The sequence below is a fragment of the Solea senegalensis genome, linkage group LG8, assembly GCF_019176455.1.
Source record: "Solea senegalensis isolate Sse05_10M linkage group LG8, IFAPA_SoseM_1, whole genome shotgun sequence".
In the NCBI taxonomy this organism is placed as follows: domain Eukaryota; kingdom Metazoa; phylum Chordata; class Actinopteri; order Pleuronectiformes; family Soleidae; genus Solea; species Solea senegalensis.
The window spans coordinates 4,337,581-4,364,752 of NC_058028.1; the positions used below are offsets into that span (position 1 = coordinate 4,337,581).

At 40.9% G+C, this 27,172-nt stretch overlaps 3 protein-coding genes across 5 annotated transcripts; 2 read left to right on the forward strand and 1 right to left on the reverse strand.

Annotated features, from left to right (window-relative positions):
• Positions 1-833: 833 nt before the first annotated feature.
• Positions 834-1,223, reverse strand: LOC122773530 (CDGSH iron-sulfur domain-containing protein 1-like). The gene has a single exon (XM_044032290.1). It carries the CDS (start codon positions 1,188-1,190, stop codon positions 834-836), a length of 357 nt encoding a protein of 118 aa, XP_043888225.1. The 5' UTR covers positions 1,191-1,223.
• A 2,276-nt stretch (positions 1,224-3,499) lies between these two features.
• On the forward strand, positions 3,500-21,199 carry brca2 (BRCA2 DNA repair associated). 3 transcript variants are annotated; one of them, XM_044031929.1, is made up of 28 exons: positions 3,500-3,648; positions 4,622-4,721; positions 5,458-5,682; positions 6,233-6,296; positions 6,502-6,554; positions 6,817-6,845; positions 6,938-7,049; positions 7,424-7,482; positions 8,170-8,257; positions 8,358-8,954; positions 9,035-11,062; positions 12,137-13,897; positions 14,460-14,549; positions 14,647-14,716; positions 14,804-15,252; positions 15,555-15,745; positions 15,837-16,024; positions 16,099-16,269; positions 16,902-17,274; positions 17,376-17,531; positions 17,611-17,758; positions 18,067-18,179; positions 18,389-18,584; positions 18,672-18,838; positions 18,918-19,056; positions 19,493-19,749; positions 19,881-20,030; positions 20,121-21,199. In XM_044031929.1, exons 1-28 carry the CDS (start codon positions 3,646-3,648, stop codon positions 20,466-20,468), a joined length of 8,325 nt encoding a protein of 2,774 aa, XP_043887864.1. In that variant the 5' UTR covers positions 3,500-3,645; the 3' UTR covers positions 20,469-21,199. The 3 variants fall into 3 exon arrangements, with proteins under 3 accessions (XP_043887864.1, XP_043887861.1, XP_043887862.1); XM_044031926.1 differs by having other exon boundaries at positions 9,035-13,897; XM_044031927.1 differs by having other exon boundaries at positions 9,035-13,897; positions 20,124-21,199.
• Positions 21,200-21,621: 422 nt separating this feature from the next.
• Positions 21,622-26,923, forward strand: n4bp2l2 (NEDD4 binding protein 2-like 2). Its single transcript, XM_044031930.1, has 6 exons — positions 21,622-21,730; positions 23,446-24,431; positions 24,785-24,909; positions 25,385-25,473; positions 26,319-26,395; positions 26,499-26,923. Exons 2-6 carry the CDS (start codon positions 23,446-23,448, stop codon positions 26,683-26,685), a joined length of 1,464 nt encoding a protein of 487 aa, XP_043887865.1. The 5' UTR covers positions 21,622-21,730; the 3' UTR covers positions 26,686-26,923.
• The last annotated feature ends 249 nt before the right edge of the window (positions 26,924-27,172 follow it).

Genomic DNA, 27,172 nt, shown 5'->3' on the forward strand with positions numbered 1-27,172 from the left:
TAGAAATATCTCAAAATCCTGAAAATCCAGATTTAGAATCTCACTTAGAATCTCTCATTTTTGAATTTTGTTTGCTGCTTTGCTAATCCAAAAAACAATCTAGAATAAACTTTAGGAACCTTGATTGAAAGTGTTCTCATTCACTGAACAGGCTTGGCAATTGAAATGTGTAGCCAGAGGCAGGGCACTGTCCAGAGAGCATCTATTATCTTTTTATTTCTGTATTGTTCAAATACAAGCATGTGTTATTTTAAGGGATTAAGGTTAGTTTCTGGCAGGCTGTAATGCCTGTAATCGTCAATTTGAAGTTCTTAACCACAGTTCTCTTCCTGCTCTCATTTTCCTTAGTCCCATCACCCCTATCCTCACTTCCTGTAAGTCCACCCAAGTTTTTCTCCCACCTGCCCCAAAGAGGTAGAGGGCACTCCAGAGTCTTGGGAAAGAGGATTGTGCTCGCAACCAACCTTGCAAATGAGCACCATGATGAGGCTGGGATACAAAGCTGCAATGAATTTATCACAGCCAACATCTTTTTAATGTAAAAACAGCTTCTCAAGGTGAGGATTTTTAGATTTTTACCAGTAGAGGACTATTTCCTGGGCTACCTGAGAGCTGCCAGGTCATTGTGTCTCAACCACCTGCTCCAAGAAAGACGCAAGACGTGAGGATACAATGTCCATGCACAGGGGTGATAACAATTTTGTCCAAAATACTTTGTTAAACACATCAAAATGCAACAGAAAGCAATTTGCGATGTCGTGACATCTGATGAAAAAAACAGGGTTGAGGGACATGAGATGTCAAGAGAGGCCGGAGTTGTGCGATGAATCCGTTTAATTATTCTTCCTCTTGATGACGAGGGGCCCGACGTTGTCCCCAGTCTCGTCGTTGTGTTTGGCGTGTGCTCCGTCACAGTAAGGGAACTTCTTTGACTTCCAGCAGCGGCAGTACACAGCCTTGGTGCCGATGTCCTCCATGTCAAAGCTGTGGACCACTTTGGGACAGTCTTTGCTGATGGTCGTGTTCACTTGCCCCTTTTTACAGCGCCGCCCGGACAGGTAATGGCTGAGTAGGAATCCCCCAACAGCCGCAACCACTGCGACTGGCAACGCTACCATCAAATGCTCTTTTGATAACCTGAAAGCCGAGCTGGGCAGAGTGGGTGTCGGAGGCGCTGTCAGCTGAGGCATGCTGGGTAAACTCGCGATCGTGATCGGGAGAAATCAAAATATTCTGTAGTTATTCCGTGTTTTTGTTCTATATGTGGATGAGGAGCTTTAAAGTGCATTAGAGAGCTTTGAACTGCTTTGAGGAGCTTTGAACTGTTTGAGGAACTTTGAATTAGGCCGACTGGGGAACCTTGAGCTGTGTTGAACTTTGAACTTTGAGTCGCAGATGCTGAGAAAAAAGAGAGGTTAAATGTCTTAAGCTTCTTCATCGTCTTCTAGTAAGGTCCGGCAAGCTGTATTGAGGAACTTTGGACTGTGATGAAGAGCTTTGATCTGTGGACAGAAACGCTATGGAAGATGCAAGACCATTGTTGAGGAAAGGCCTTTAAAAATTTGCCTCATCAGCTCAGTGACAGATGTTTAAAACCTGATTCAGTCACAAGGACAGCACCTTCAGGAGGATGGTTGACAAAACCTTAACGAGAAAACTCTGAAGACTTCACAGACAAGAAATGGAGCAAATAGAAGAACAGCTGGAGCAGAAACTGATCTGCTGTCCCATTTGTTATGATGTACTGAAGGACCCTGTGACTATTGCCTGTGGACACAACTACTGCATGAACTGTATTAAGTTCCACTGGGACACAGAGGATGAGAGGAGTATCTACAGCTGCCCTCTGTGTAGAGGGACCCTCAGACAAAGGCCTAACCTGGTGAAGAACACTTTGTTAGCACATTTAGTGGCACACCTGAATAAGTCTGGTCTCCCTGCAGCTCCTGCTGATGACTGCTATGCCGGAGCTGAAGATGTGGCTTGTGCTGTCTGCACGGATAGAAAACTGAAAGCTCTCAAGTCCTGTATGGTTTGTTTAGCTTCTTACTGTGGGAAACACCTTGAGCCTCATTATAAAACACCTCTGTTTAAAAAACACAAGCTGGTCGACCCTACCGTCTCCCTGAAAGAGACTCCAGTGGATGCTCTACTGTCACAAACGGAGCTCAAGACCAGAGCTGAATTCTTACAGTATTCACAGGACATCACTCTGGATCCAAAAACAGCATATAAACATCTATTTTTATCTGAGGGAAACCGAAAAGTGACATTAATAAGGGAGGAAAACTCTTATTCCAGCCATCCAGACCGATTCACGTCTTGGTTACAGGTCCTCAGTCAAGAGAGTCTGACTGGACGTTGTTACTGGGAGGTGGAGTGGAGAGGGGAAGTCGTTCATGTCGCAGTCTCATACAAGAACATCCACAGAGCAGGAGACTCGGACGAGTGTGTGTTTGGATACAACAACAAATCTTGGTCGTTCCGTTGCGAGCAGAACAGATGTTACCTTTATTGCAACAACACCTGGACTAAGGTCTTATGTGGTGCGTCCCCCAGAGTAGGAGTGTACCTGGATCACAGTGTAGGTCTTCTGTCCTTGTACAGAATCTCGGACACGATGACTCCTCTCCACAGAGTCCAGACTACATTCACTGAGCCTCTCTACGCCGGAATCAGGTTTTATTCTTGTCCTGGATCCACAGCTGAGTTCTGTAAACTCACATAGACAAACACTGTGGGCGGGTACTTTGACATCCTGGTATTTCTTGTTGTGTTGATGTTTACGTTTGTTGAGGTGGAGCCAGTGTTGCGGCACTTGTGTCCCCTTGCTTATCTATTCATTTCATTGCTGCTTTTTTGATTGTTGCAATTATTTCTTAACTGCTGTATTTTTTATTTATATTTTTTTATGTTTCATTTCTTGTCAATTTGAATGTACAGTACATTTGTTTGTGTCATTTTAGTGATCCCCATTCTATTCGATTCATAGTACTTCCTAAGACATCTGTTCTATGTTTGTTTTTTTTGTATTTTCATGACAATAAAATTGTCAATAATGTTTTTTCAGGGGGGAAATTTTGGACCCGTTTAAGGTCCTTGCCAAGTTGATTTTGTGCTGTGCTTTAGGAGTTTATTGTTTGACTTATTAGAGAATAATAATTTAGCGCACTTTAAGAACAACAGAGTTGGCCAAAGCGTGACGTGATCAACAAATGCAAAAGTAAAAACGATAAAAGACAGTCAAACAGTAAAAGCCAACATCTCCAACTGCGTTAAAAGCCAAATAGGAAAAAATGTGTGTGAGACCATGAAGACATTTAACAAGACAAATAAAATGATTACCTTTGGACGAATCACAACATGACCTCAGTCTTTTTTTTATTAATAACGTTCATATATTCATATTTATATTAAAAAATATAAAGTTGAATATTTCAGTTTCTCATCTACCGGAAGTGGGGTTTACTTCCGGTTGACAGCGGCGCGCGAGGTTTGTTTTGATAGCAGCGGAGTGAAACTAGCTAACACTTGTACTCGTTTCGAACATTTCTCCATCACTTTGCCTCAAAGTTTTTCATGTTTTTTTTTGCTTAATGTGAAATTGTCGTCGCGAAATGAAAGTTCATTACCTCGCCCTCCGTCATGGTGAGTTACATCCACTTTTAATACAAATGTACATTTATTTTTATGGCTTTATTTCCGTGAGTGAGCGCAGCTAGTTAGTAGTGAGTTAACACGGATTTTTTACTTTCCGAACACTGTCAACCACCTCCAACACATTTAAGTGCTGGAACAAATGTTACCTAAATTAACCACGTCGCTTATCTTATCTCGAACCTCTTTTCTAACGTGTCAGGTTTGCAGCTTCATAGGGTGTAGAGGAACGGTGCAGCTCTTTAAACCCGTTCGTTAATCAGAAACATAGACTGTTATATTGCAAAAATACAAATTCAAATTCAAGAAAATGTGATTATCTCAACTTTAAACATGTAACTTACTTCTAGAAGTGGTGTATTGCTGCGGATATAAGCATTTATAATAAGACTAGAAACAAATACATGTAAACACTTTGTACACTTTGTAATTTGACATTTCACAGATTTAAAATACACAAATGTCATCTTTGGCAACACCTTCACAGAATTCCTGTGTCTGTTTTTTGAGCTAAAACCATGATAAAAGGTGTCACTCATCTTAGACATCAGTTGTTATCAGTTGTTAGTTGGTAGCTTCTTCTAATTTCACACTCAAACTATTTTAAAAAATATCTTATACCGTCATAAACCTTCTGCATTCTCAATCATGTTGTGATTTAGGGATGTGACTCATGATTATTTTCATAATTCATAAATCTGTTGATTATTTGCTCGATTAATCAAGTGCCTGTTTGGTCCATTAAATATTGAAAAATGATGATGTTCGCAAATGTCTCATTCTGTCCACAAACTGATTTCTTTAGTTATATAAAACAAAATAAATAATTTTACATAAAATTAAAATGTGAAAAATTAGAACATTTGAAGCAGAAATATATAAAATGTACTGTGCATGCACAGGAGTTGCAGCACACATACATTTTAATCATGAGTGTGAAGTCACAATGGAAACGTCTCTTCAGGTGTGCAGCGTGAGAACATGTAAGGATTACACCACGTCTCCTGGAATGGATTTGCCTTCCAAAAACATGTACGACGAGTTCAAGGATGAAATCTGGAAAGGTACGGTGACGTTCAAATGAGCTTAACATGTAAAAAGAAATGTGTGTTTCATCTGCTCTTCAGTTTATCACCAGGTACACAAAAGTTGTGGCTACTGTATGTATTTTCCCACGACTTGTTTACACTCGGTATGTAGTGATATTTCCTGTTGGGATCATTGCTTAAAAAAATACTATGATATAGTTTTTTTAAGTATCTGAAATGTAAATAATAATAATAATAATACTGATAATAATAATAATAATAATAATAATACTTACTCTGAGAGGTGTAATACTGCCCTCCACAGGAAGGAGCTTTTGCTTTTTATTTCCCAAATCTCTTCAACACAGCTCTGTTCATCCTTTCTTCTCCTCAGTGTCATCCTCTCATCTTCTCTCCTCAAAGTTCTTTATCGTAGTTTAGATTTCCTGTCCTTTTTTGTTATTATTTTCTGGCAGGCTATACACTGAAATGTGGTTTCCACAGGTAAAAAAATAACATTTCTGTCACTTCACACAGCCAAACGCTTGCAAGAAATACCCAAACTGTTTTCCTGTCTCTTCAGCCTCCTCTTCTTTTCTCATCTTTTCATTTCCCCCAGAGCCTTCTGTTCATAACTAATGTCCCATTAAAGGAGTGAATTGTCCCATCCTTAGTTCACACGGTTGCACAGTCACCAAGAAAACCACAAAACCACAAAACATAATAATGTTGAACTGAGCTGCAACCCTTTGTATTTTTGTGTTTTTTTCAGAGCTGGGACCGCTGGACCCCGACTGGTTTAATGTACTGACAGTTCAAGCGTCCACCGTTGAGGACAATGTCTCTGATGAGCTCTGTGCGAACCAAGAGGCACATTTTAAAGCACCTTTGGATAAAACTGCACCGGACAGTCAGCTGTTTTCAACGCCCAAAGCTTTCAGACACAGTCGAGTCGGGTCGCCTGAAACTGAGGCAGAGCAGTCGTTCACTGCTGAAGGTATCGATTCTAGGATTCCTAATCTATTAATCGCTTTCTTTCTTTATTTTTTTAATGATTATGACTTTGGTTATAATGGAGCAAAGAAACCAGAAAATTAGGGCTGAAACTAACAATTATTTTCATAATCAATGTATTTTATTGATAAATCAATTGTTATTTTCTGCAAAAATATCAGAATCATGTTGATCAATGTTTCCTAACTCTCAAAAAATGTCCAATGTCTTGTTTCGTCCACAAAACAAAATTACTCAGTCTTATTGATTTATTTGTTATACAAAGCAAAGAAACCATTATTTTTTTTGTATTTTTAAATATTTAAAAATACAAACTTGATTAATCGATTGTCAAAAATAGTTGGCGTTTAATATTGAAATAGCTTACTAATCTGTTAATCGTTGCTGCCTTATTGATTCATTGATATTCAACTTAATAAATGTTTAATAACCTCTAGTATACGTGCTAGATAGAACTACAGACGTCTGCAAATTATATTTTTAAACGCATTATTGTAAAAAGTTATTTTCTAATGTTCTGTTGTTCACTGTAGAAAAAGAAATTCTGCCATGGAAGGAAACACAGAGTCCACATTTGTTTCGAATGGCAAAAGAAAGGTAAAGAAATATTTCTTTTTATATTTTTTATATACATATTTAATATTTATTTCATGAGTGATTTGTCATTATCTGAATTAATATATAACTTGAATAGAAAAGGCTCCCTGATAATCTTTCGTAGAATTGTGAAGTTGATTCTAAATTTAATTACCTGTCATTATTTTATGAAAAAATAAACACCATTCTACTTTCTTATTTTAAGGGTTGCAGAAGCAAAATATGGAGGAATCTGTCCACAGAGTCAGGATGGTTATGGTGAGCTGCAATATCCTGTTTGTATTAGGGATGTACGATATCTGCTCTGCCATGAATATGAAAAATAATATGTTCATTTCACTACAAAAGAGACCAAATGCGTATACTGCATGTCTGTTATCGGCCAAAGCGCTCTGGTTTGTACTGTAACTGTCTTGACCTTCACCTGTTCCTCGTTTAAAGTTTAAAAATCTAATATCGTGCAGCCGTTGTTTGTAAACTGCGTTTTTCAAATCTGTTTTTGTCGATGTCGTCCGTACAGATTTGCTTCATCGTATGCCTAAATCCCCAGTAAGTGTCTTTAATCAGATAGAGATACTGCAATTTATTTATTTTTTTACATTAATGGTTCACTCTCTTTGTGTTGTTTTCATGAATCCCAGGTCAATTATGCCAAGAAGATAGCTGAAACCCTGGGTGCACAGGTTGATTCTGATATATCGTGGACCAGTTCTCTGAACACTCCACCAGCTGTGCCATCCACACTCATTTTATGTAAGCAAAAAAGACTCAATTTATGTGATTTCGTTCTTTCTTTATAAATAAGTGGTACTGCAGCCTCACAGCAGGAGTCTGCTCTTCTCGCTGTTCTTCTTCTCTACTTCCTTTTTCTCATCTTTAAGAATTTTTAAGTAAAGTGTCAGTGTCGTGAAGGAGCAGGTGCAGTCACTCACCAGGGAATGATAAACTGTTGATAAAGCTCACAGAGGGTTTTTATATATAGTTACAGTGTTTGAGGGGGAGGTATGATCCTGAAAATCCTGAACCGAAGACTGGAGAGAAACCGTTTTCAGCCTTTACTCAGCCACTGCTTTCTTAAATATGTAACATGTGAAGAGAAGAAACTCTCCTGTGCTCTCATGTTACAGCTAAACCTGACGAGAGTCCCTGTCCTGTGAGTGTTTCTGCTGCAGACAAAAATGTTGTCGTAAGTAATCTCAATTTCAAATATACGTCAAACAGACATGCACCCCGCCAACCTATATATGTATATATATATTTATATATGTGTGTGTATGTATATATATATCTGTGTATTCATATATGTATATATATATATACTGTATATATATACACATATATAATGAAAATCTGAATATATATATAATGGAATATATAAAGAAAGTCTGAATATCTTTCTTTTTATATATGTATATATATGTATATGTATATATACATGTATATATGTTCAGACATTCATTCTGTATATTCTTAAATTAATTTTCTGAATGGCATTTTCTTTATTATAGATGTTGATAGTGATTAATCATGTTTTTATCAATTTTGTTACTTTTTCTGTCCATATGAATACTGTGTAAAGCAACTTTTACCAGTACATCTTGATTTTACTTAAATGCAAAATCCAAAACTTTGTGAACTTAACTTTGCGCATGATTCCAGTGCAACGTAAATCACACAAAGTCAACGTATGAAGAAGTTTGTAAATAAATTCCGGGTCACACAAGTCAGACAAATTAAAGCTCAAAATCCAGTTTGCCCATTTTTCTTATTTGAATTTCTCTGTTTATTTATGATTTTGGAATCTAATTTTGATGTAAAAAGAATTTATGATCCAGGAAGCATTGATATATTTCTCTGTCTTGACTGTTTTTAGTTTGTACGGAAGCTTTTTCCTTCTCTATCGAATTCGTCCAGAGTTGTGGCAGCGTCATCAAAAAACAGCGACATTTCTGTTCAGCGAGGTACTGAGTTTTTTTCCCCTTGCTAAAAATGGTAATATAGTGAACGGAGCATCATCTATGAATATGAATGAAATTGAGATATTATGTCTGTGATCGGCAGGCGGCCTCATTTCCCCTGAGAGTCCAAGAGTTTGGAGACAGAAGCTACCGGATGCGATCGAGGACAGCGATGTTCGCAGAACTGTGGCAAATGTTCTCGATGGCGCTGAAAATGTCCTCTCCATATTTTTCAGCAACAGCGGTTCAGCTCTGAGAAAAGTGAAAACTGACCGAGTCCAGAGGAAACAAATCGTCCTGACAAAAGAGCAAGGCTGCATCTTTACCGGCGACTCAAATTCAAACAGTGACGTCGTCACTGAACAGAGGACAGATGATCAGGACCTTGAGAAACTTTCCTCACCTCCGCCGTTGCCAAGTAGAGATATTAGAACCACCCAGTGGTCTCCTTTGAGTTTATCTGAAATCCCTCCCTGGACAACAGATGCTTCATGCTGTGAAGTGGAAAACAACGTTTTGACAGAGCGATTGCAAAGAGACTCTAGCCTGTTAGCAGGGACAACTTTGAAAAGCCCTCACAGTGGCTTTATAAAGAAGAAGAGAAAGTTTATTTACACTGTTGATGCTTCAAAAACACAGGATGAAGGAAGAGAAATTCCATCACAGATCATCGACACCTCAGCACTGGTTCCAGATTCTGGTAAGTTCATACATAAAATACAATATTTCTCTCCACATTGACTGAGTGTAACTTTGTTTGACATCACACTTGTCTTTCAGGGAACGATGAGAGTGTCAAGCTGTTGGTGAATGATGGAGATGAGAACGAGACGCAAAAACTACCTCTTTCTGTCAAATCAAAACTCCAGGATCTTGACATGTCGCAGCTCTGCAGAGATTTTGCACAGGACTTTAGTCAAATGTTGGATGCCGATAAAGTGAGTCTGGCATCGGAGGATAATCCTCAAAATGGCTTCTCTGCGTCCGCATGTCTAACAGCCATGAGGCAAGCTAAGGAGAAAGCAAGGCGAGCAAACCTTCACCACGACTGTGATGCTGTCAGTCACGGAAAACTGGGTCCAGCCACTGATGAAAGTTACTCCGTCAATGAAGGCACAATAAGTGACAGCGGATTCCAATCTGCAGTTGCAGACGTCAGTCACCTGACGACGACACTTCCCAGCACAGAGAACTGCGTGCAAACGCAACAGTTTACAAACAGAAGAAATGGGAAACCTTTAGATGATATTGAACGAGAAGCTGAAACAGATGTCAAGCTGCCCAGTGCAACCGAGGAAAACCAGACACTGGAGAACGGGGAACCAGGAGGACCCAGTTGTGCAGAAGAAACAGATTATACCTTGTGTCAAGTTGGTGACGGCTTCAAAACCGCTTCCAACAAGTCAATACGAATTTCCTCATTACACCTGGAGAGAGCTAAGCGTCTCTTTGAAGAGAATGAAGCTGAAAAGACTCTCCGAGATCAGCCGGCCACAGGAGGTGAAATAATTGGCATTGGTAATGGACCCGCGAAAAATACAATCTCCAATTCAAACCAGGCTCCGTCTTCATCGATCGAGAACACGGCGGATATCAGTTGCCAGTTAACTGCGTCACAAAAAGCTGATGTCACAGAACTGTGCACTCTCTTGGAAGAAGCCGACAGCCAGTTTGAATTTACACAATTCAAAATGACGAAGCCACAGCAGCAGGATAATACCACGTCTCTCAACAAAGTGGACAAAGAACTTGACCCTGATTTTCTCCTAGGTATTGATTTTGATGAGAGCTTTAGTGTCGATGCTGAAAAACACACGACAAAGACTGCGATGACTGAGAAAACGGCCTCATTCATGGACGCTGAAACGAGCGGTGAAGTGTTAAAAGTCACAAGTAAATCCTTCGGGAGAAATAAAAATGCCGCCGTTGCATCTTCCTCTTCAGAGCACATCTCTGAAGGTGGTAGCGGTGTTTCGTCAGCTAAACCTCAAAATCTCAACAAATCCCACATTCAGGAGAACAACAATCCTTTGATGCCTGCTACGGGATTTAGAACTGCGACGGGGAATATTTTGAGGGTTTCAAGAAAATGCATGAGCAAAGCCAGAGCTTTGTTTGCAGATTTAGACGGGGATCTAACGGATCACAAGTCAACAGACGAACATCGCGGCAAAGTTGACGCTAAAACCGAGGAGAGTTGGGTCACGAGTGTTGCCAAAGGTTTGAGAAACGGGTTCCAGACAGCCAGTGGGAAAGGGGTTTCTATTTCAGCTAAAGCAATGCAAGAGGCAGACGCTCTCTTCAAAGACTGCAACATCAGCCACAATAACACCGCCTTATCAGTAAAACTTAAAACAAACATGGTACAATCGCCTTCATTTTCCAGTAATGCAAGAAAACATTTGGAACCTAAAAGTATCCAAGAAATCAAAGACGTTGTCGTGGATAATGTGGAGAGTCAGAGCTTTGATTTTAAGGATGCTCCGGCAGTTACAAGTGCCGTTTCATCCCATGTGAACCTGCCTCTGACTACTCAACACCTTTCCTCACCCTCATGCACAACCTCAAAGAGTTGTGGCTCCTCTGCCAATAATCAGTCGAGTAGCGGAGGTGGATTCTGCACAGCCAGTGGGAAGAAAGTCTCTGTGTCGGCTAATGCCCTGAAAAAAGCAGAGTGCCTTTTGAATGAAATTCATGTGCTTGACAGCGTCAAGGAACACCTGACGCAGAAAGGAGATGCTTTAAAAACAGGCAAACCCACAGATCACGCGCTACAAAATGGTGGATTTCAGATGGCGAGTGGCAAAGGAGTTGTCGTTTCATCCGCGGCGCTACAGAAAGCAAAGTCTCTGTTGAGTGAAAGTGAAGCAGTCGATGATAAAGTCATTGTAAAAGCAAATCATTACAAGAAGCCCGTTCATGGTTTGTCATCCAGGAATAATGGATTTCTAGCAGTAGGTGGAAAGCCAATGGCAATTTCGTCTGAGGCCCTACAGAAAGCTAAAGCTCTTTTCAGTGACATTGCAGTCAGTGAGGAGGTGCTAAAAGTTTCAGAGCCAAGGAAAAGCAGCAAAAATCTAAACCTTTCTCTGACTACAAAGTCATTTTCTTCTCCCTCATCCACAGTATCAAAGAATTACATCTCTTCTGCCAATAATCAGTCGAGTAGTGGAGGTGGATTCTGCACAGCCAGTGGGAAGAAAGTTGCCGTGTCAGCTCATGCATTGAAAAAAGCGGAGTGCCTGTTGAGTGAAGTTCATAAGCCTGAGGAGATGAAGGAACATCCGACGCAGAGAGTAGATGCTTTAAAAACAGGCAATGTCACAGATCAAACACTACAAAATGGTGGATTTCAGACAGCGAGTGGCAAAGGAGTTGTCATTTCACCTGCGGCTCTCCAGAAAGCAAAGTCCCTGTTGAGTGAAAGTGAAGCAGTCGACGATAAAGTCAATCATTACAAGAAGCCTGTTCATGGTTTGTCATCCAGGAATAATGGATCTCTTGCAGCTGGTGACGTCACTGTGAGTGTGGAGACTCTAAAAGTTTCAGACACAAGGAGGAGCGGCAAAAATCGGCACCTTACCTCAACTACAAAAGCATTTTCTTCTCCCTCGTGCTCCACGTCAAAGAATTACGGCTCCTCTGACAATAATCAGTCGGGTAGCGGAGGTGGATTCTGCACAGCCAGTGGGAAGAAAGTCTCTGTGACGAATGATGCGCTAAAAAAAGCAGAGTGCCTTTTGAATGATGTTCATAATACCCCCGAGGACAAGAAGAAATGCATACAGAGAGAAGACTGTTTAAAAGCAATAGGCAATAATGCAGATCACACTCGAGCTGCAACACTACAAAATGGTGGATTTCAGACAGCGAGTGGCAAAGGAGTTGTCGTTTCATCCGCGGCGCTCCAGAAAGCAAAGTCACTGTTGAGTGAATGTGAAGCTTTTGAAGATAAAATCTGTGTGAAACCAAATAATAGTGGATTTCTTGCAGCCAGTGGAAAACACGTGACATTTCCTTCATCTGAGGCCCTCAACAAGGCTAAAGCTCTTTTCAGTGACATCACTTTGAGTGAGGAGACTCGAAAAGTTCCAGACACAAAGAAGTGCAGCGAAGAACAAAATGGCGCGAGAGTCTGCGTATCTCGGAAGAATCTCTTAACAGCAGCGGATGTTGTGGAAGAACTGGACGATGATGATTCTATTGCCATGCAAGAAGCAGACGCTTTCTTCAAAGACTGTAACAAGGAATGTGAGGAAAGTGTCGCACGCGGGAAGAAAACTTCCAAACAAAAACATGACGAGATGTTGTCAAACACCAGTGAGGGGCATGGAAGTGCAAGCTCCGAGTTTGAAAAGGGATTAGTCGTTAAGCGGAAAAATGTCACGCGTCACAACGACGTGGAGTCTCACAAAGGTGCTTTGACGAAAGCGGCAGATTCTACTGATGGAAATTCATATTCTGCCTTCAGTGACTTTGGCAACAGTGGTGGATTCTGCACAGCCAGTGGGAAGAAAGTGTCCGTGTCGGATGAAGCGATGACAAAAGCGAAGTCTCTGTTGAATGATAGTGCTGCCTTCAAGGACACAAACGAAAGAATGCCACCTAAAGAAGATAATTTACCACCTCAGAACCCTGACGAAGGAGTAGCTTTTTCATTTGATGCCCAGAAAAAAGCAAAAAGTCAATGTAGTGAAGCTGAGAGTAAAATTAACATCAAATCAACCCGTTCGAGGATACCTGTCTCTTGTTCGACTCCTGTGAACGGTGGATTTCTTGCCGCTAGTGGTAAACCTGTGGCATTTTCATCAGAGTCCCTCCAGAGGGCGAAAGCAGTATTTAATGACATTGATTTCTGCTCAAAGACTCCATCAATTTCCGACACGAAGAGGAGGAGTCATGTTTACGATCAAACTACAAACACCGCTGGGAACCTCACCTGTGGTTTCTTGACTGCAGGGGGCGCTAAAGTCCACGTGTCGCAGACAAATATGCTGAAAGCGAAGACCCTTTTCAAAGACGTCGCAGAAGAGGAGAGTCGTCGTTCAAACTCCGACCCTACCCCGACCCACGAGTCGGATGTAAGGAGAAATAATTTTAATCTCACCACAGTGAGAGATGAGCAGGAGACGAGGCACAGTGTCCCCCGGGTCGTTAAATCATTTCAGCCTCTGCAAGAGACCGACCATGAAAATGAAACTCTACAGGATTCGAGGATGCATAATTGCATTTCTAATCGAGAAAAAGCACTTGCAGATGAGTCAGAGTTGAAAGAAGGGAAAAGAGAGGAGACATTTACTTCACCGTGGGTAGGAAACCCTCATGCAGAGGAGATGGGAAATGTGTCACGCTCTGAAGTAAATCACACAAGCAGCAGCGAGGGACCCAGGTTCAAAAGGACAGAGGAGACTTCAGTTATAATACTTGACCTCGGTGGTTGCACTAAAACACAGCAGGAGTTTCTCGCCCAGGAAGCTCTCGACTGCACCAAAGCGTTGTTAGAGGATGAAAGTCTCGCTGGTAAAATTCTCTTGCCGACTTTAGAGGGTGAGCGACTGCAAGATAACCCAGGCACCAACCCCAGGTCTGTGGAGGGGCAGAGAAGGAGAGGGAAAAGAGTGGGAGAAGATGCAGATATGACAGGTGAAACATGTGTTCTGACTCAGGACATTAAAGGGATTGTTTAATTTAGTGTGCTAGTGCAGACAGACTGCTGTTTTGTTACTGTTAAACAGCCTTTTCTCACTGAAAACGGCAGTTTGTGTTGCTTTGTAAATGTCCCAATCCCCCCCCCCACACCAAAGTCCATAGAGAAAATCAGCGGTTTTAGATCACGGCACACAAGAGTTGTTGATCCACTATTGTCACACTTAGTTAGTTCAAGTTTGTTATTTTGTGACTTTGGTGTTTGAAATCTTTTGTGTGGATTCACCTTAGTGACACAAACTTACTAAATGAGGCAGCAGGAGACCAGCAGCTTCTGTGTCCCCATGAGCTCAATACAGTTGTTTTCTCTATGGACTTCGGTGCATGAGAAACAAACTTAAGTTTCCCGTTGGAAAAGGCTGATAAACTGCCAGATAAACACACAAACTAATGAGATATTCTTTAAAGATGTTTCCATGTTACACATAAACTAAAATGCTTGATTATTCATTTGCATACACATTACATTTATTAACCATATTTTTCTGTCACTCTCCAGTTCAGCCTCCACTGAAAAGACAATTACTGGAAGAGTTTGATCGGACTGTTGACGAACCAACGCTACAGCCACAGAAAACTTGTCCAAATAGTATGTATTTTGACTCTCAAACAAGTCTATTATGTTTATATTTTGTCATTTATACACAAATACACCTTCTATCTGTGTTTTTATTTTTTTCATTAAGGTGTAATAAAAGATAGGAGGGTTTTCAAGTACAGTGTTTCTCATCATCCAAACATCACAGGGCCACATGGGTAAGTTAACCCGAGATTTGTGTACATGTGGCTCCCAGAGTTAATCAGCTTTTCTGTAATTGTTTTATTGTTGTCTCTCTCTCTCAGAAGTGAGAAACACTATGTGGAAAGGCGACAATCAATAGCAGGACGCGGCACATCGGCGCATTCGAAGATACCCACATTTGTTCCTCCCTTCCTGAAGAACGCAAAGACGGAGACTCGCAGGAATACCGTCCTCAACGTCGGCGCGAAAACACCCTCTGCGTTTGTTCCTCCGTTCAAAAAGCAAAGGACTGTTGTCCAAGAGAGCTCCTCGAGACCGCACGATGAGAAGGACATACACCTGCGTCTCTTTGGTCCGCCATCCAACAGCAACGGTTTAGCTCCGCCTGCTAAAAAACCACAAAGCGGTGCAGATGTAAGTGGCGATAAAGGCGAAGAGGACGTGAAAACAATGACCTTTCCTGACACTACAGATAATCCTACGATGAATAGTCCTGCTGACTGTGTATCGGATGAATCTGCCGCAGAGGAAGTGTTTTCCAGAAGCCAAGGTGCAGTAACCTTCACGTAGAAAATCAGGAAGATGCACTGTAAGGGCCGGGTCATATTTAATGAGTTCCATGTCTGTTTCCATCTGTTACCATTTGTCCACTGATCTTTTATTTCCACCACTGTCTCACCACAATTTTGCCCTTATTTGTGTTTTTGCTGAGTTTTACACGTGTACCATAGACCGCAGAAATAGCCAGATGAAGAACCTTTACGTCACATGGACATGGAACACGTACGACCCGGCCCTTGATACTCCTTCTTCTAACATTGATTTAAATAATATCTTTTGTGTGTTTCGCAGACATGTTCTTGAATCTTGAAAGTGTGGAAATGGCGCGTGACATGCAGGACATGAGAATCCGGAAAAAGAAGCGGCAGACGATACGTCCGTTGCCGGGCAGTTTGTTCCTCGCGAAGACCTCAGGTGTTTCCAGGGTCCCGTTAAAAGCCGCTGTGAATGGAAAACCTCCTGTGAGATGCTCCCCAAAACAGGCAAGGTCCCAGACGGTTGAGTCACAGAACATTTACAGTAAGTGTCACTGATTTTAAAATCCTCTAACATCTTGATGCTGCTGTGTTTCAGCTGTATGAATGTGGCGTACACCAGCATGTTTGTGAGATCAGCAGTGAGAACGCAGAGATGTTCCGCTTTAGTTTGAAGCAGTTTCTCAACATGGAAGTTTTCACCGAGCACGGCGGGGTCCAGCTCGCCGACGGCGGATGGTTGGTCCCCAGCAATGACGGCACGGCAGGGAAACAAGAGTTTTACAGGTATCATTTTGAGTTCTACCGTAACACGTGTTGTGTTATCCGATTGCACCTAATCTGATCCCCGCTGTCCACAGAGCGTTATGCGACACGCCAGGAGTGGATCCAAAACTGATGAGTGAGGAGTGGGTGTTCAACCACTACAGATGGATTGTGTGGAAACAGGCCTCCATGGAAAGATCGTTTCCGGAAACAATGGGCGGCCTCCGTCTCACACCAGAGCAGGTTCTCCTGCAGCTCAAGTACAGGTACGTCGCTTTTTAATTTAATGTCACATAATCAATTATTAGTAAATCAATTCATTTCCTCAACTTGTCCGCTCGACATTTAAGTTTTAATTTGACTTTCCTTCCAGCAGCGTCTTCTTTTAGTCTTTTTGTCTTTTAAAAAAAATGCCTGTTGCGCAGTGGATTTAAATATTTCCTCTTTCCTCTGCGGTTCCACTGGAAACCAAATGTTAAACTGAAGTTCCAGCATCCATTTGCGATTGGTAGCAGGTTTCAATGTTTGCACAAAGCATATTCATATGGATATATAGTACTATGATACTGACTTATGTACGGAACCTTCTATCCTGATGCATTAGTTAATCTGTTGAATAAATTATTCACTCATTTATGTTGTTTTGCTGCTGTCAAACCCCAGGTTTCTTGCTATACTTCACCTGCTCACCTCTCTTTATAATCATTGATGTACGTTTTTAGTCTTCAGGGTTAGGGCTTTCATTTGTTTGTTTTTTTGTTATTTAAACCCTGAGTTTAGCTGTTCAATAAGCTGAATTAAACTGTTATTGCCCGTCAAACAAACACTATAATGTCAGAGAAAATGGTTGAACTACTTTTCCTGCGACTGTCAATGGTTTTCATTTCCACGTCTCCAGATATGACGTAGAGATCGACCACAGCCGCCGGCCCGCTCTGAGAAAAATCATGGAAAGGGACGACACCGCGGCCAAAACGCTGCTCCTCTGCGTCTGTGGCGTCGTCTCCAGCGGTCGATCCCCAAACGAGCAGAGTCACAGCGACGCCAAGGCTCCGCAAGGTTCCGACGCCAAGGTGGAAAACTCGTCCGCGGTCGTCTGGCTCACGGACGGATGGTACAGCGTAAAAGCGCAGCTGGACGAACCTTTGACCGCCATGCTGCACAAAGGGCGACTGGCCGTCGGGGGGAAACTGATCGTCTACGGCGCTCAGCTGGTGGGATCACAAGATGCGTGCTCTCCTCTGGAGGCGCCCGAATCTCTCATGCTAAAGGTACTTTAATGACATCTTGTAACGAGTTTATTGTAGATAAAAATGTGACTTCCTGTTCGAGAAGCAACGTTCAACTGCTGTGTTTTTTTTGTTTTTTTTAGATTTGTGCCAACAGCACCAGACCTGCGCGATGGGACACCAAACTGGGCTTTCACAAAGACCCTCGGCCGTTCCTGCTTCCTCTCTCGTCTTTGTTCAGTAATGGAGGACCAGTGGGATGCGTGGACATCACTGTGCTGAGGAGCTACCCCGTACAGGTGAGTTTAAGACACTGTCACAACTTGAATGTTGTGATATTTATTTACTTTTGACTGTCTTCTCGTTTGGTTTTCCAAGTGGATGGAGAGGAAACCAGATGGCGGCGTTGTTTTCCGCTCTGTTCGCGCCGAGGAGAAGGAAGCGAGACGATACAGCAAACACAAGCAGAAGGCCATGGAGATTCTTTTTGCCAAGATTCAGTCGGAATTTGAGAAGGAGCAGATAGGTAAGGGACGTTTTTATCACCTGTGTACTTCCAGTGTGCGAGAGTTCGTGATGATTGGACCCACTGAAAACTTCTTCTTTTCCCAGAGTGTGTTTCATGGATACAGTCGGTACATGACTTAATTCATATTGTATTGTGTACTTATTTATAGAGGAATATAGATGAAGATTTTTCTTGAAATTATGCTGCGTTTATGGGAAATTCTCTAAGAGTTAAATTATAGGGAATGTTCAGTTTTTTTCTTCTGCCACTAAATTCTCTTAATGTTACGCACTGGACCGTTTTAAGAATGGAGGTTTCATCTCCAGGTAACGACAAACCTCAGCGCAGAAGACGGACAATGAGCCGTCAGGACATCGTGAGTCTGCAGGATGGAGAAGAGCTGCACGAAGCAGTTGGCGACGACCCGGCTTATTTTGAGGTGAATTTGCCAACTATTTTGACTATTTGGCTTCTTAAAATTAATATTTTTTGGTTTCTTTGAGATGCTAATTTTGGTTTGTGGACAAAACGAGACATTTGGTCACCTCGTGTTGAGGTTTCGGAAACAACAATCAAAGTATTTTCACATTTTATGACAATTTATGGACCAAATTTGAGTTTTAATCGCATAGATTTGTTACCTGTCAGGCTCATTTGAGTGAACGGCAGTTGGCGACGCTGCAGACATACAGACGTTCTCTGATGGAGAAGCAGCAGGCTGAACTGCAGGACCGTTACCGCCGCGCTGTTGACGCAGAGAGCAGTGACGGCGGCTGCCCCAATCGAGACGTCACACCCGTGTGGAGACTCTGCGTCGCCGACTCCATGGACCAACGTGCCAGAGGTGTGTCCTCATTTCTCCTCTTCCTCCTTTTTTAGACCTGTTATGCCCTGATTTTAATTTACGCTTCTTCTCCTTCTTCTTCTTTAGCTTACCAGTTGAATCTTTGGCGCCCGCCCTCGGACCTTCAGTCAATGCTGAAGGAAGGCTGCAGATACAGAGTCTATAACGTCACCACCTCGGATGGAAAGAGACGCAGCGGGGTCGAAACTGTTCATCTCACTGGGACGAAGAAAACGCAGTTCCAGGACCTGCAGGTACTGTGGGCAACTGTTGTCTCTATGGTATGTATATGTAAATTAAAGATTGTTTTAAATGATTTTCTATATCATACAGGCTTCTCGGGAATGGCTATCAACACATTTTCAGCCGCGGGTTTCTACCAATTTTGTGGAACTTCAAGACATAGAGTATCAGCCGCTGTGTGGAGAGGTGGATCTTGCGGGATATATCATCAGTATCATAGATGAACAAGGTGAGCGGTTAAATGTGAATATTTTCACATTTCTGTGATTTTTCAGCTTCTTAAATGTGAATTTTTTTTCTACTTTCTGTGATTTTTCAGCTTAAATGTGAATCTTTCCTTTCTGTGTTATTTTTCAGCTTCCGAAATGTGAATATTTTCTAGTTTCTGTGATTTTTCAGCTTCTTTCTTTGCTCCATATAGCAAAGAAATCATTAAAAAAGAATAGTTTTTGGTTTTTGGACAAAAACAAGACATTTGAGAACATCATCCCATTTTCTGACATAAGAAAATAATCGAGAAGCTTCACAATATGTCCCATCCTGTTCTTGTGCGTCTTTCCTCATTAATATTGCTGCCTACGTATTTGTTGTTATTCACTATCTCCACAGCTGTGCCACTGTTATTGTTGGTGCTTTAACAGGTGGATTTCTTATCGTCCTTTTAGGTTCCACGCCTGCGTTTTATTTAGCCGATGGAAGCCTGAACTTTGTCAAAGTGCGCAGTTTCAGCAGCTTCGCTCACTCTGGCCTGGAAGATGTCGTAAGACTGCGAGTGCTGTTGGCTCTGAGCAACCTGCAGCTGCGAGGTCAATCCACGCATCCATCTCCCGTGGTGTACGCCGGAGATCTGACCGTCTTCTCCACAAACCCCAAAGAGGCTCATCTGCAGGAGTCCCTGTGCCAACTCAGGAACCTGGTCCAGGTACAAAGCTGAAATCAAATGAAATCATTATATGTCGGCCCTGCGGTGGACTTTTGGCCTGTTTCAGCTGAGATTGGCTCCAGCTTCCTCGCCCACCTTTTTAAAAATGTATTTTCATGTGTGTTTTTCAGGCTCAGGAAAACTTTTTTCAAGCTGCCGAGGAGAAGCTGTCACTTTTAATCAAGTCCGATGACGTCGTGAGCGCCGTGTCTTCTCCAGCTCTTCTTCACCCGCGAACCCCGGTGGTTACGACAGACGGACGACAGGACGCCAGGACAAGTGTGAGTCTCTGCTCTCTTAAACAGATTTACTCTCATAATCAACACAATACTGATTTAAACTGTTTTTTTTTAATGCATCTAATACCTCAGCAGCCAATCAGAAGCCTCGGCTCCGTCACACCCATGAGCACGAATCCTCCTGCTGCGTCGTCTTCAACAGAAAACAAAAAAGACCCCAAGAGCCTAAAGAGGAGACGAGCTCTGGACTACCTGTCTCGTATCCCGTCTCCTCCGTCTCTGTCCTGCCTGAGCTCGGCGGCTTCTCCGTGCGTGAAGAAGACGTTCAATCCTCCGCGCAGGTCTGCGACACCGGGCACTTTAACGACTCCCGCTCGCAAACCTGCTCCTCCTCTTCCGCTGGCCGAGGACGAGTGGGTGAACGATGAGGAGCTGGCGATGATCGACACGCAGAATTTGCAAGTCGGCAATTCACTGTAATAAATTATACACAGCAACTGTGAGAAAAACAGAAACTATACAAAAGAAGTGAGGTAAATATTAAAATTATGTCATCACTTCCTGCCCGTCCACTTGTTTGTCTGTAAATAGAAACAATAAAAAAAGGTTTATTTTTAATTTGAGGAAGTCAGGGAGCTTCTGCTCAATCCCTGATTAAGTGCCTGATCCTTTTTTGTTGTTGTTGCTCACACCACACATCAATTCACCATATTTCTGTATAAATTTGGATTTTAAAAAGCCTTTTTTTACCAGTGAAAGTACAAGGGATGGGGATGAACAGTTATTCTCTTACTGTGAGTTACTGGGTAAAGTTACTGTGACTGTCCATAATACAGTATATGTTCAATTATTGTAGTATGTATTTGAAATGCCCATCCTGATATGTAACATTAGTCTCTTTGTTTTTAGATATTTTATTCCAGAGACATTACATATGACATCTTTACCAGAAATGTCCATAAGTGGTTTAATATGAGGACAAATAACTGACATGTGTGACATCAGTGAATTTGCTCCCACACCTGTATAAACATGAAGTTATTTGTTTAATAACATGCATCGACTGAAACAACGAAGTAAAAACTGAGATAATTGATTAAAAATAAAGTACAATATGCTACTGAATAATTTATATCCACATCAAAAATTCTGAATCACTCGTTCTAACTGTAAATATGTTGACTATTAACAATAAATCAATAATTAGGTTATGTTTGATTTTAAATGGGTATGATTTTTTGTTTTCTGATCGTGACACTGCAAATCTTATGTTATACATGAAAAATACTTTCACTGCCTCTGGATCATTACACAATCCATAAATTCTGTCATAATACAGTAAGCTTTATTTTGTATTGTGTTTTATTTTGAAGTGCAAGAAAGGTCACAAACTATCACCAAAACAATTGTAAAAAGTGCTTAAAAAACAAATAATATAATGTTTAAAGAACATTTAGTAAATCAAAATGAATATTCTCAAAGTTAAACCTAAAAGATGCCTTTTTTTTATCATTTTATTTCATTGAAAATCACCTCCTGTTCTGTGGTTGTTGCCACTCCAGACCAGCGGCGGCGCTATAATCACACTTAGTAATGGTAATCGGCTCGATGATGACAAGAGGAAGAAGAAGAAGAAGAAGAAGCAGCAGCAGCGCTTAGTAAACACAAGGCAAATGTGCCGGGGGATTTATATACTTTAATGTTTTTTCCGCATTATTTTTGGACTCTTTTGGATTTCCACGGTAAGAATTCACGAAGGGCGACATGTATTCTGTTTGTGTTTATGTCACATTTTAAACATAACCCTTTTTTCCCCCCACCACCGTTTTCTGTCATGACATTAGCTAAACACGACACTGTTGTTTGGTTTCAGTTTTAGCTTCAATTACTTTATAAGTGCATATATATGTATATTTATACATCATCTATACACGTACACTGACTTAATTTACCTTTGCAGTGAATGTGTCAACCATATAATGTTGTACAACAAAACTGCACTGATTTACTAGGAAGGAAGGAAAGGAATAATACTAATAAAGTATTTGGGATTTTTTTTTTAAACTAAACATAAGATAGTTTATTTCTAAATTAGATTGGTTAGCTGGATTAACAACGACTATAACAAGTTAAACATTACTAACAGACAGTTTGGGCTTGATATTGACAGCAATAAACAAGGGTTGAACATGAGATATTGCATTTATGTAAAGTACTGCACGTGGGACGAGTAACCTGTTACTTATAAAGTGAGGGGTTTTCTTATAAACACGAGGTCGGCCAGTTAAGTAACCGTGATCGCTCTCATTTGAATCAACCCCATGAAAATAAAGCATTTTTTTAAAGTTGAAATTCGATGTCAAAATATGTTGCTCTCCACGGAAAAAATAGAAAACGGCCAGGAGAAGATATTATTATAGATTTAAATAAAAACATGAATTGAGTACTTATCATCATCATCATCAAAGGAATACCCTTCCCCAAAGCCTTTGAATTGATTGAAAATTAAATTTTACATTGGATGACGTCACCTCCTACTTTTACCCCGAAAAGCCGTTGTTAGCAATGCTAGTCGATAACATCGCGACAGGAATCGTCGAGTAAGTTCGATTTACGGCCAATTATTTTATCTTTTATTTAAGCGATTGGTTTAAAAGAGTAACTAAAATTCATCCAACTTGCTAAATTAATCTAAACTTGCTAACTAATATTGTTAATAGTTATTGTCTGTCAATTACAATTTTGAACATTACTGCTAAACCTGCTAACAAAGTTTCCTAACAAACTATATTTTTCCCCTTTTGTACCATATTTAATTATTGTGTGTCATTTACATTTTGAGCATTACTGTAAATGTAGTTTGCTAACAAACTACATTTTCTCTTTTAACATTGTTAATGATTATTGTGCATCATTTAAATTTTGAGAAATATTGCTAAACCTTCTAACAAACATTATTTTCCCACTGCATAGAGTCATAATAGTAATTATTCTGCATCATTGGAATTTTCAAAATTACTGCTAAATTTGCATGTCCATTACAACAGCTATTTTAGTTTAGTTTTTCCAAACCGAACACATCAGTTCATATCTGTCTTTCTTTTTCAGAATGAAATCTCTGAATTCTGTATAACATTTTAATTTTTGTGAAGACAAGCAAATCATTTATTTATTTACATTTTTGATCAGTTTTTTTGTAATAATCTGCCGTGCCAGATCTGCTGACCATTGCTCTATAGTATTTTGCTAGTACAGCGTAGCAACATTTCCATGGATTAAAGTTAGACATTCCTGTGTATACTACTGAGTTAATGTGAATTAAATATGACAGAAGAGCAGTAACGGTGAAATTGTTTGAGTGGTGGCCATCTGGGTTTGGTGAAGTTCTCTGGCTTTCTGAGTTGAAAAGCTGACAATTTTAGATAAACGTTAACTTTTTTGATTTGCGTTCACACAGATGTCTCATCCTGGCTCCGCCTCTACGACATCACCTGGTATAGAGCGCCCTCGTGTGGCAGGTCAGAGTAGTGCAGACGTGGATGATGATTCACTCGTAAACGCCAAACATGTGAGTAGTAACCGCGCCGATGGCGAGAAGGAGCGAGTGTTAAAGGAGGTCGGACTCACCAGCAGCACTTTCATCGGTCCGGTATTTCCTCCACGAGCCGGCGCAGTCAAGTCTGACATCGAGGACTCGCTGAGCGAGTTTTACAAAGAGCTGGAGCAGATTGATACGCCAGACGGTGCTAACGTGAACTCAGGGACACAACCCACTCCCACCAGCCAGCACACTCAGGACATAAGCCAGGAGAAGTTTAATTACGCAAGCAAATCTGCAGAAATGGACAAGTCCTGGACTAGCAATGGCGGGAGGCACCCATCATGGCCACACTGGTACCAAAATGGACCGTACCAACCCAGGAGACCAAGGCCAGGCGTGGACCAGGCATCTGTTTCCTCTCACAACCAGAGGCATTATCCACAACCACCTAACAGACAGCCAAACCCAAGATTACACCCACCACCGTTCCACCCCCACTACCCACCTCCACCTACATTCCCACAACCACAACATGTGAATCCGAACAGGAGCAGCCCAGGAGTGACAAACCACTATCAAGAGCAGTCTCATTTCCAAAGACCTCCAAGGTGTCTACCTCCAAATGTGTCCAGACCTCACACTCAGGGCTATCACGGAGAAGACCATCCGCAAAACTTTGACAGGCACGAATGGGGTCGTAGCCACGGCGCGTTCTCTGATCACGGAAATACGGGACAGTATCAGTTTGACGAGGATTATAACGGTTGTGAGAGATTTGGTTCAGGGAATGAACTCTGGGAGCAACAGCGTCACTGCAGACCTCCTGAAATCACTCACAGCTCCTCCCTGGTCCTGATCCTCATGAGGGGTTTACCAGGATCCGGCAAATCAACACTGGCCAGGTAAGTTTGAGTAGTGTTGTTAGGATTCTTAATTCAGCCGATAGATGTCCCTGTGATGGACTGGTGACCTGTCCAGGGTGTGACTTAGATTTGTGTCAATATTTTCAAACAACACTTTTTAAGAAGCAAAAATAACGATTTAATTATTCAAAAATATTGTATTTTATCGTTTGAAAATACACTTTGCGCTCCCTCATTTGTTCTTTGCGCTGTGGTTTTTTGTTTGTGGGCGGGCCTTAGGAAGCTGCTGATTGGCTACTGACGGCTCAATTGTCACAGGCTTTGAGTCGTTTGGAGTTATTTGTTTATTCATTCATTTATAGACAATGTGAATGTTTGCATGTCACTCACAGGGAGCTGCTCTCCACTGGTCCCTGTGGCCTCATACTCAGCACCGATGACTACTTTGGCCTCGAGGACGGTTACAGATATGACCCGGGTCTCCTCGGAGCGGCACACGAGTGGAACCAGAGCCGAGGTATTTACCCCTCTCTGTCTGTATCTGTGTCTATAGAATAATTCTAAGGGGGATTTTATTAGTCTTTTTATTTTATTTGTTGCCTTTATCAATTCAGGCATTTTCAGATGTGTCACACTGTGACTGCTTTTAAAAATAAAGTCACAAATAGTTTAATAGGTTAGCTTTAACCCCTTTATATCGTTGTACTTATTACCTCTTGGTTATTTTACAGAAATTTATTAAGGTTTTGTCCCTATTTTTTATTTATATATTCCTTGATTATTAATTCTATTTTGATTATGTTGTTTTTTATGTTCACACTTCCCTGATGTTTTTATATAAGCATTTTCTCGCTTCTAAATTGATGCAGTTGCTATTTTCTTAAAATAACTTGCAAAGTTAGTAAGTAAAGTACATATATATATATATTATTGTTTTTTTATTTTTTGCCAGAACTTGGTTGAGCGTATTTTTTCTTTAAAACCTCTTTTAGCTAAAGATGCCATGAACGATCATCGCTCTCCAGTTATTATAGATAATACAAACATCCAGGCCTGGGAAATGAAGCCATATGTCCAAATGGTAAGTGATAATAATCATAATTAATGTTGTTTGTGATGATGGTAGAAAGGAAACCTGGTCTCCCCCAAAATAATGAAGGTTTATCACTTGGTATTTACTTTGGGGAGGTATAAATAAACCGAGGCGTTTGATTTAGTGCAGAACAAATGCAAGGAAATAAAGATTAAAAAGTAGTTGAGTGAATGTGAAATATGTACAAAAGTGACGTTTTAGTGTTTAAAACTACAGTCCCAGTGCAATACATTGTAAGAGAGTGGATTCACATTGGTTGCCAGGTTTGAATAATTACAAATAAGCCTCTTTTAACACATAACAGAGTAAAAGTGTGTTTTTTAGATTTTAATCTCAAAACACCAGAAGTACGTGATATATAAATCAGATTTCTGATTATAAAAAATTATAAATGTGACTTCAATCACGTTTTTCTGTCTTTATTCTCAGAATTCTGCCTTATTTACAAAAAAATTGTAGTTACATGTACTGTATCACCAAGAATTATAAGAATATGGGATTTAACTATTAGAATTGGCAAAGGGAAGCTATACAATTTACATTAAGCTTGAATATATAAATGAACAGCATTAATATTGTTTAGGATAATAATAATATCCTCATTAATAATGAATTAATAACAGTGTATTAGTTACAGAAGAGGATTACGTCTACGTTTACTATTATTTTTAAACAAAAACAGCCGAATTCAGAGAAATCACTCCAAATTCTGACCTTTTTTTTTCTTCAGAATCTTGATTTTAATCTTAATAATTTTGCCCCCCCCATAAAATTCACCTAATTATTGTTGTTCTAGAATCTTCATTAAAATGTTGATACATTTTTTTAACCAGGCTTTAGAGAAAGGATACAGAGTGGATTTTTGTGAACCTGACACCAGCTGGAAGTTGGATCCTTTTGAGCTTGAGAAGTAATTTTATTTAATTTCTCTATTTTTAAAAAATATATAAATAAGCTTATGTATATTATACGCGCTGCTGCAGACTTCACTTCTGTTCTTGTTTGCCCTGAAGGCGGAACAAACACGGCGTTCGCCACGACAAGATCGCGCTGATGTCGGAGCGCTTCTCGTTTCCCGTGTCCATCGACATCGTCCTGAGTTCGCAGGAGCCGCGTCGCGTCGTTCAGAGACAGCGACCTGAGCAGCAGGAGGCGGCGGAGGCGACGATGATGAGGAGGAGGAACAGACCTCTTCATTAGTTGTAAGTTAAAGGTCCAGAGTGTAAAGTGTGACCGGCTCGTGCTTTTACGTACCGCGGCGCTCCGTGTTTGTGCTCTAACCAAAGCGAGAACGTTCCATTCCAGTCGCTGCGATTTCACCTCCTGTTTCCGTTCCGTTACTGTTTGTTCCCTCTTTTGACTAAAACAAGCGTGCGCCACCGGAGTCTGGATTATTCCCAGGTCACGGGTGCAAAAACAAAAGTAAAATCCCCAAAAATATTAGAGGAAAATAGAAATGAAATAAGAAAAATAGAACATTTTGGGTCCGTTTTCCATGCCCATTCACGGAAACACTTTCTGTCGTAAATGTTCACCAGGATTGATGCGTTCGCTAAATTTTATGAGTTTTAGGGCCTGCTCAGGCCCTCAGAATGCGATTTAATTTGGAGGAAAAAGAAGAAGAAGTTCAGTTTCCACACCTTGTGCTCTCAGACCTTAATAAAGATGCGATAAAAAAATAATCTGA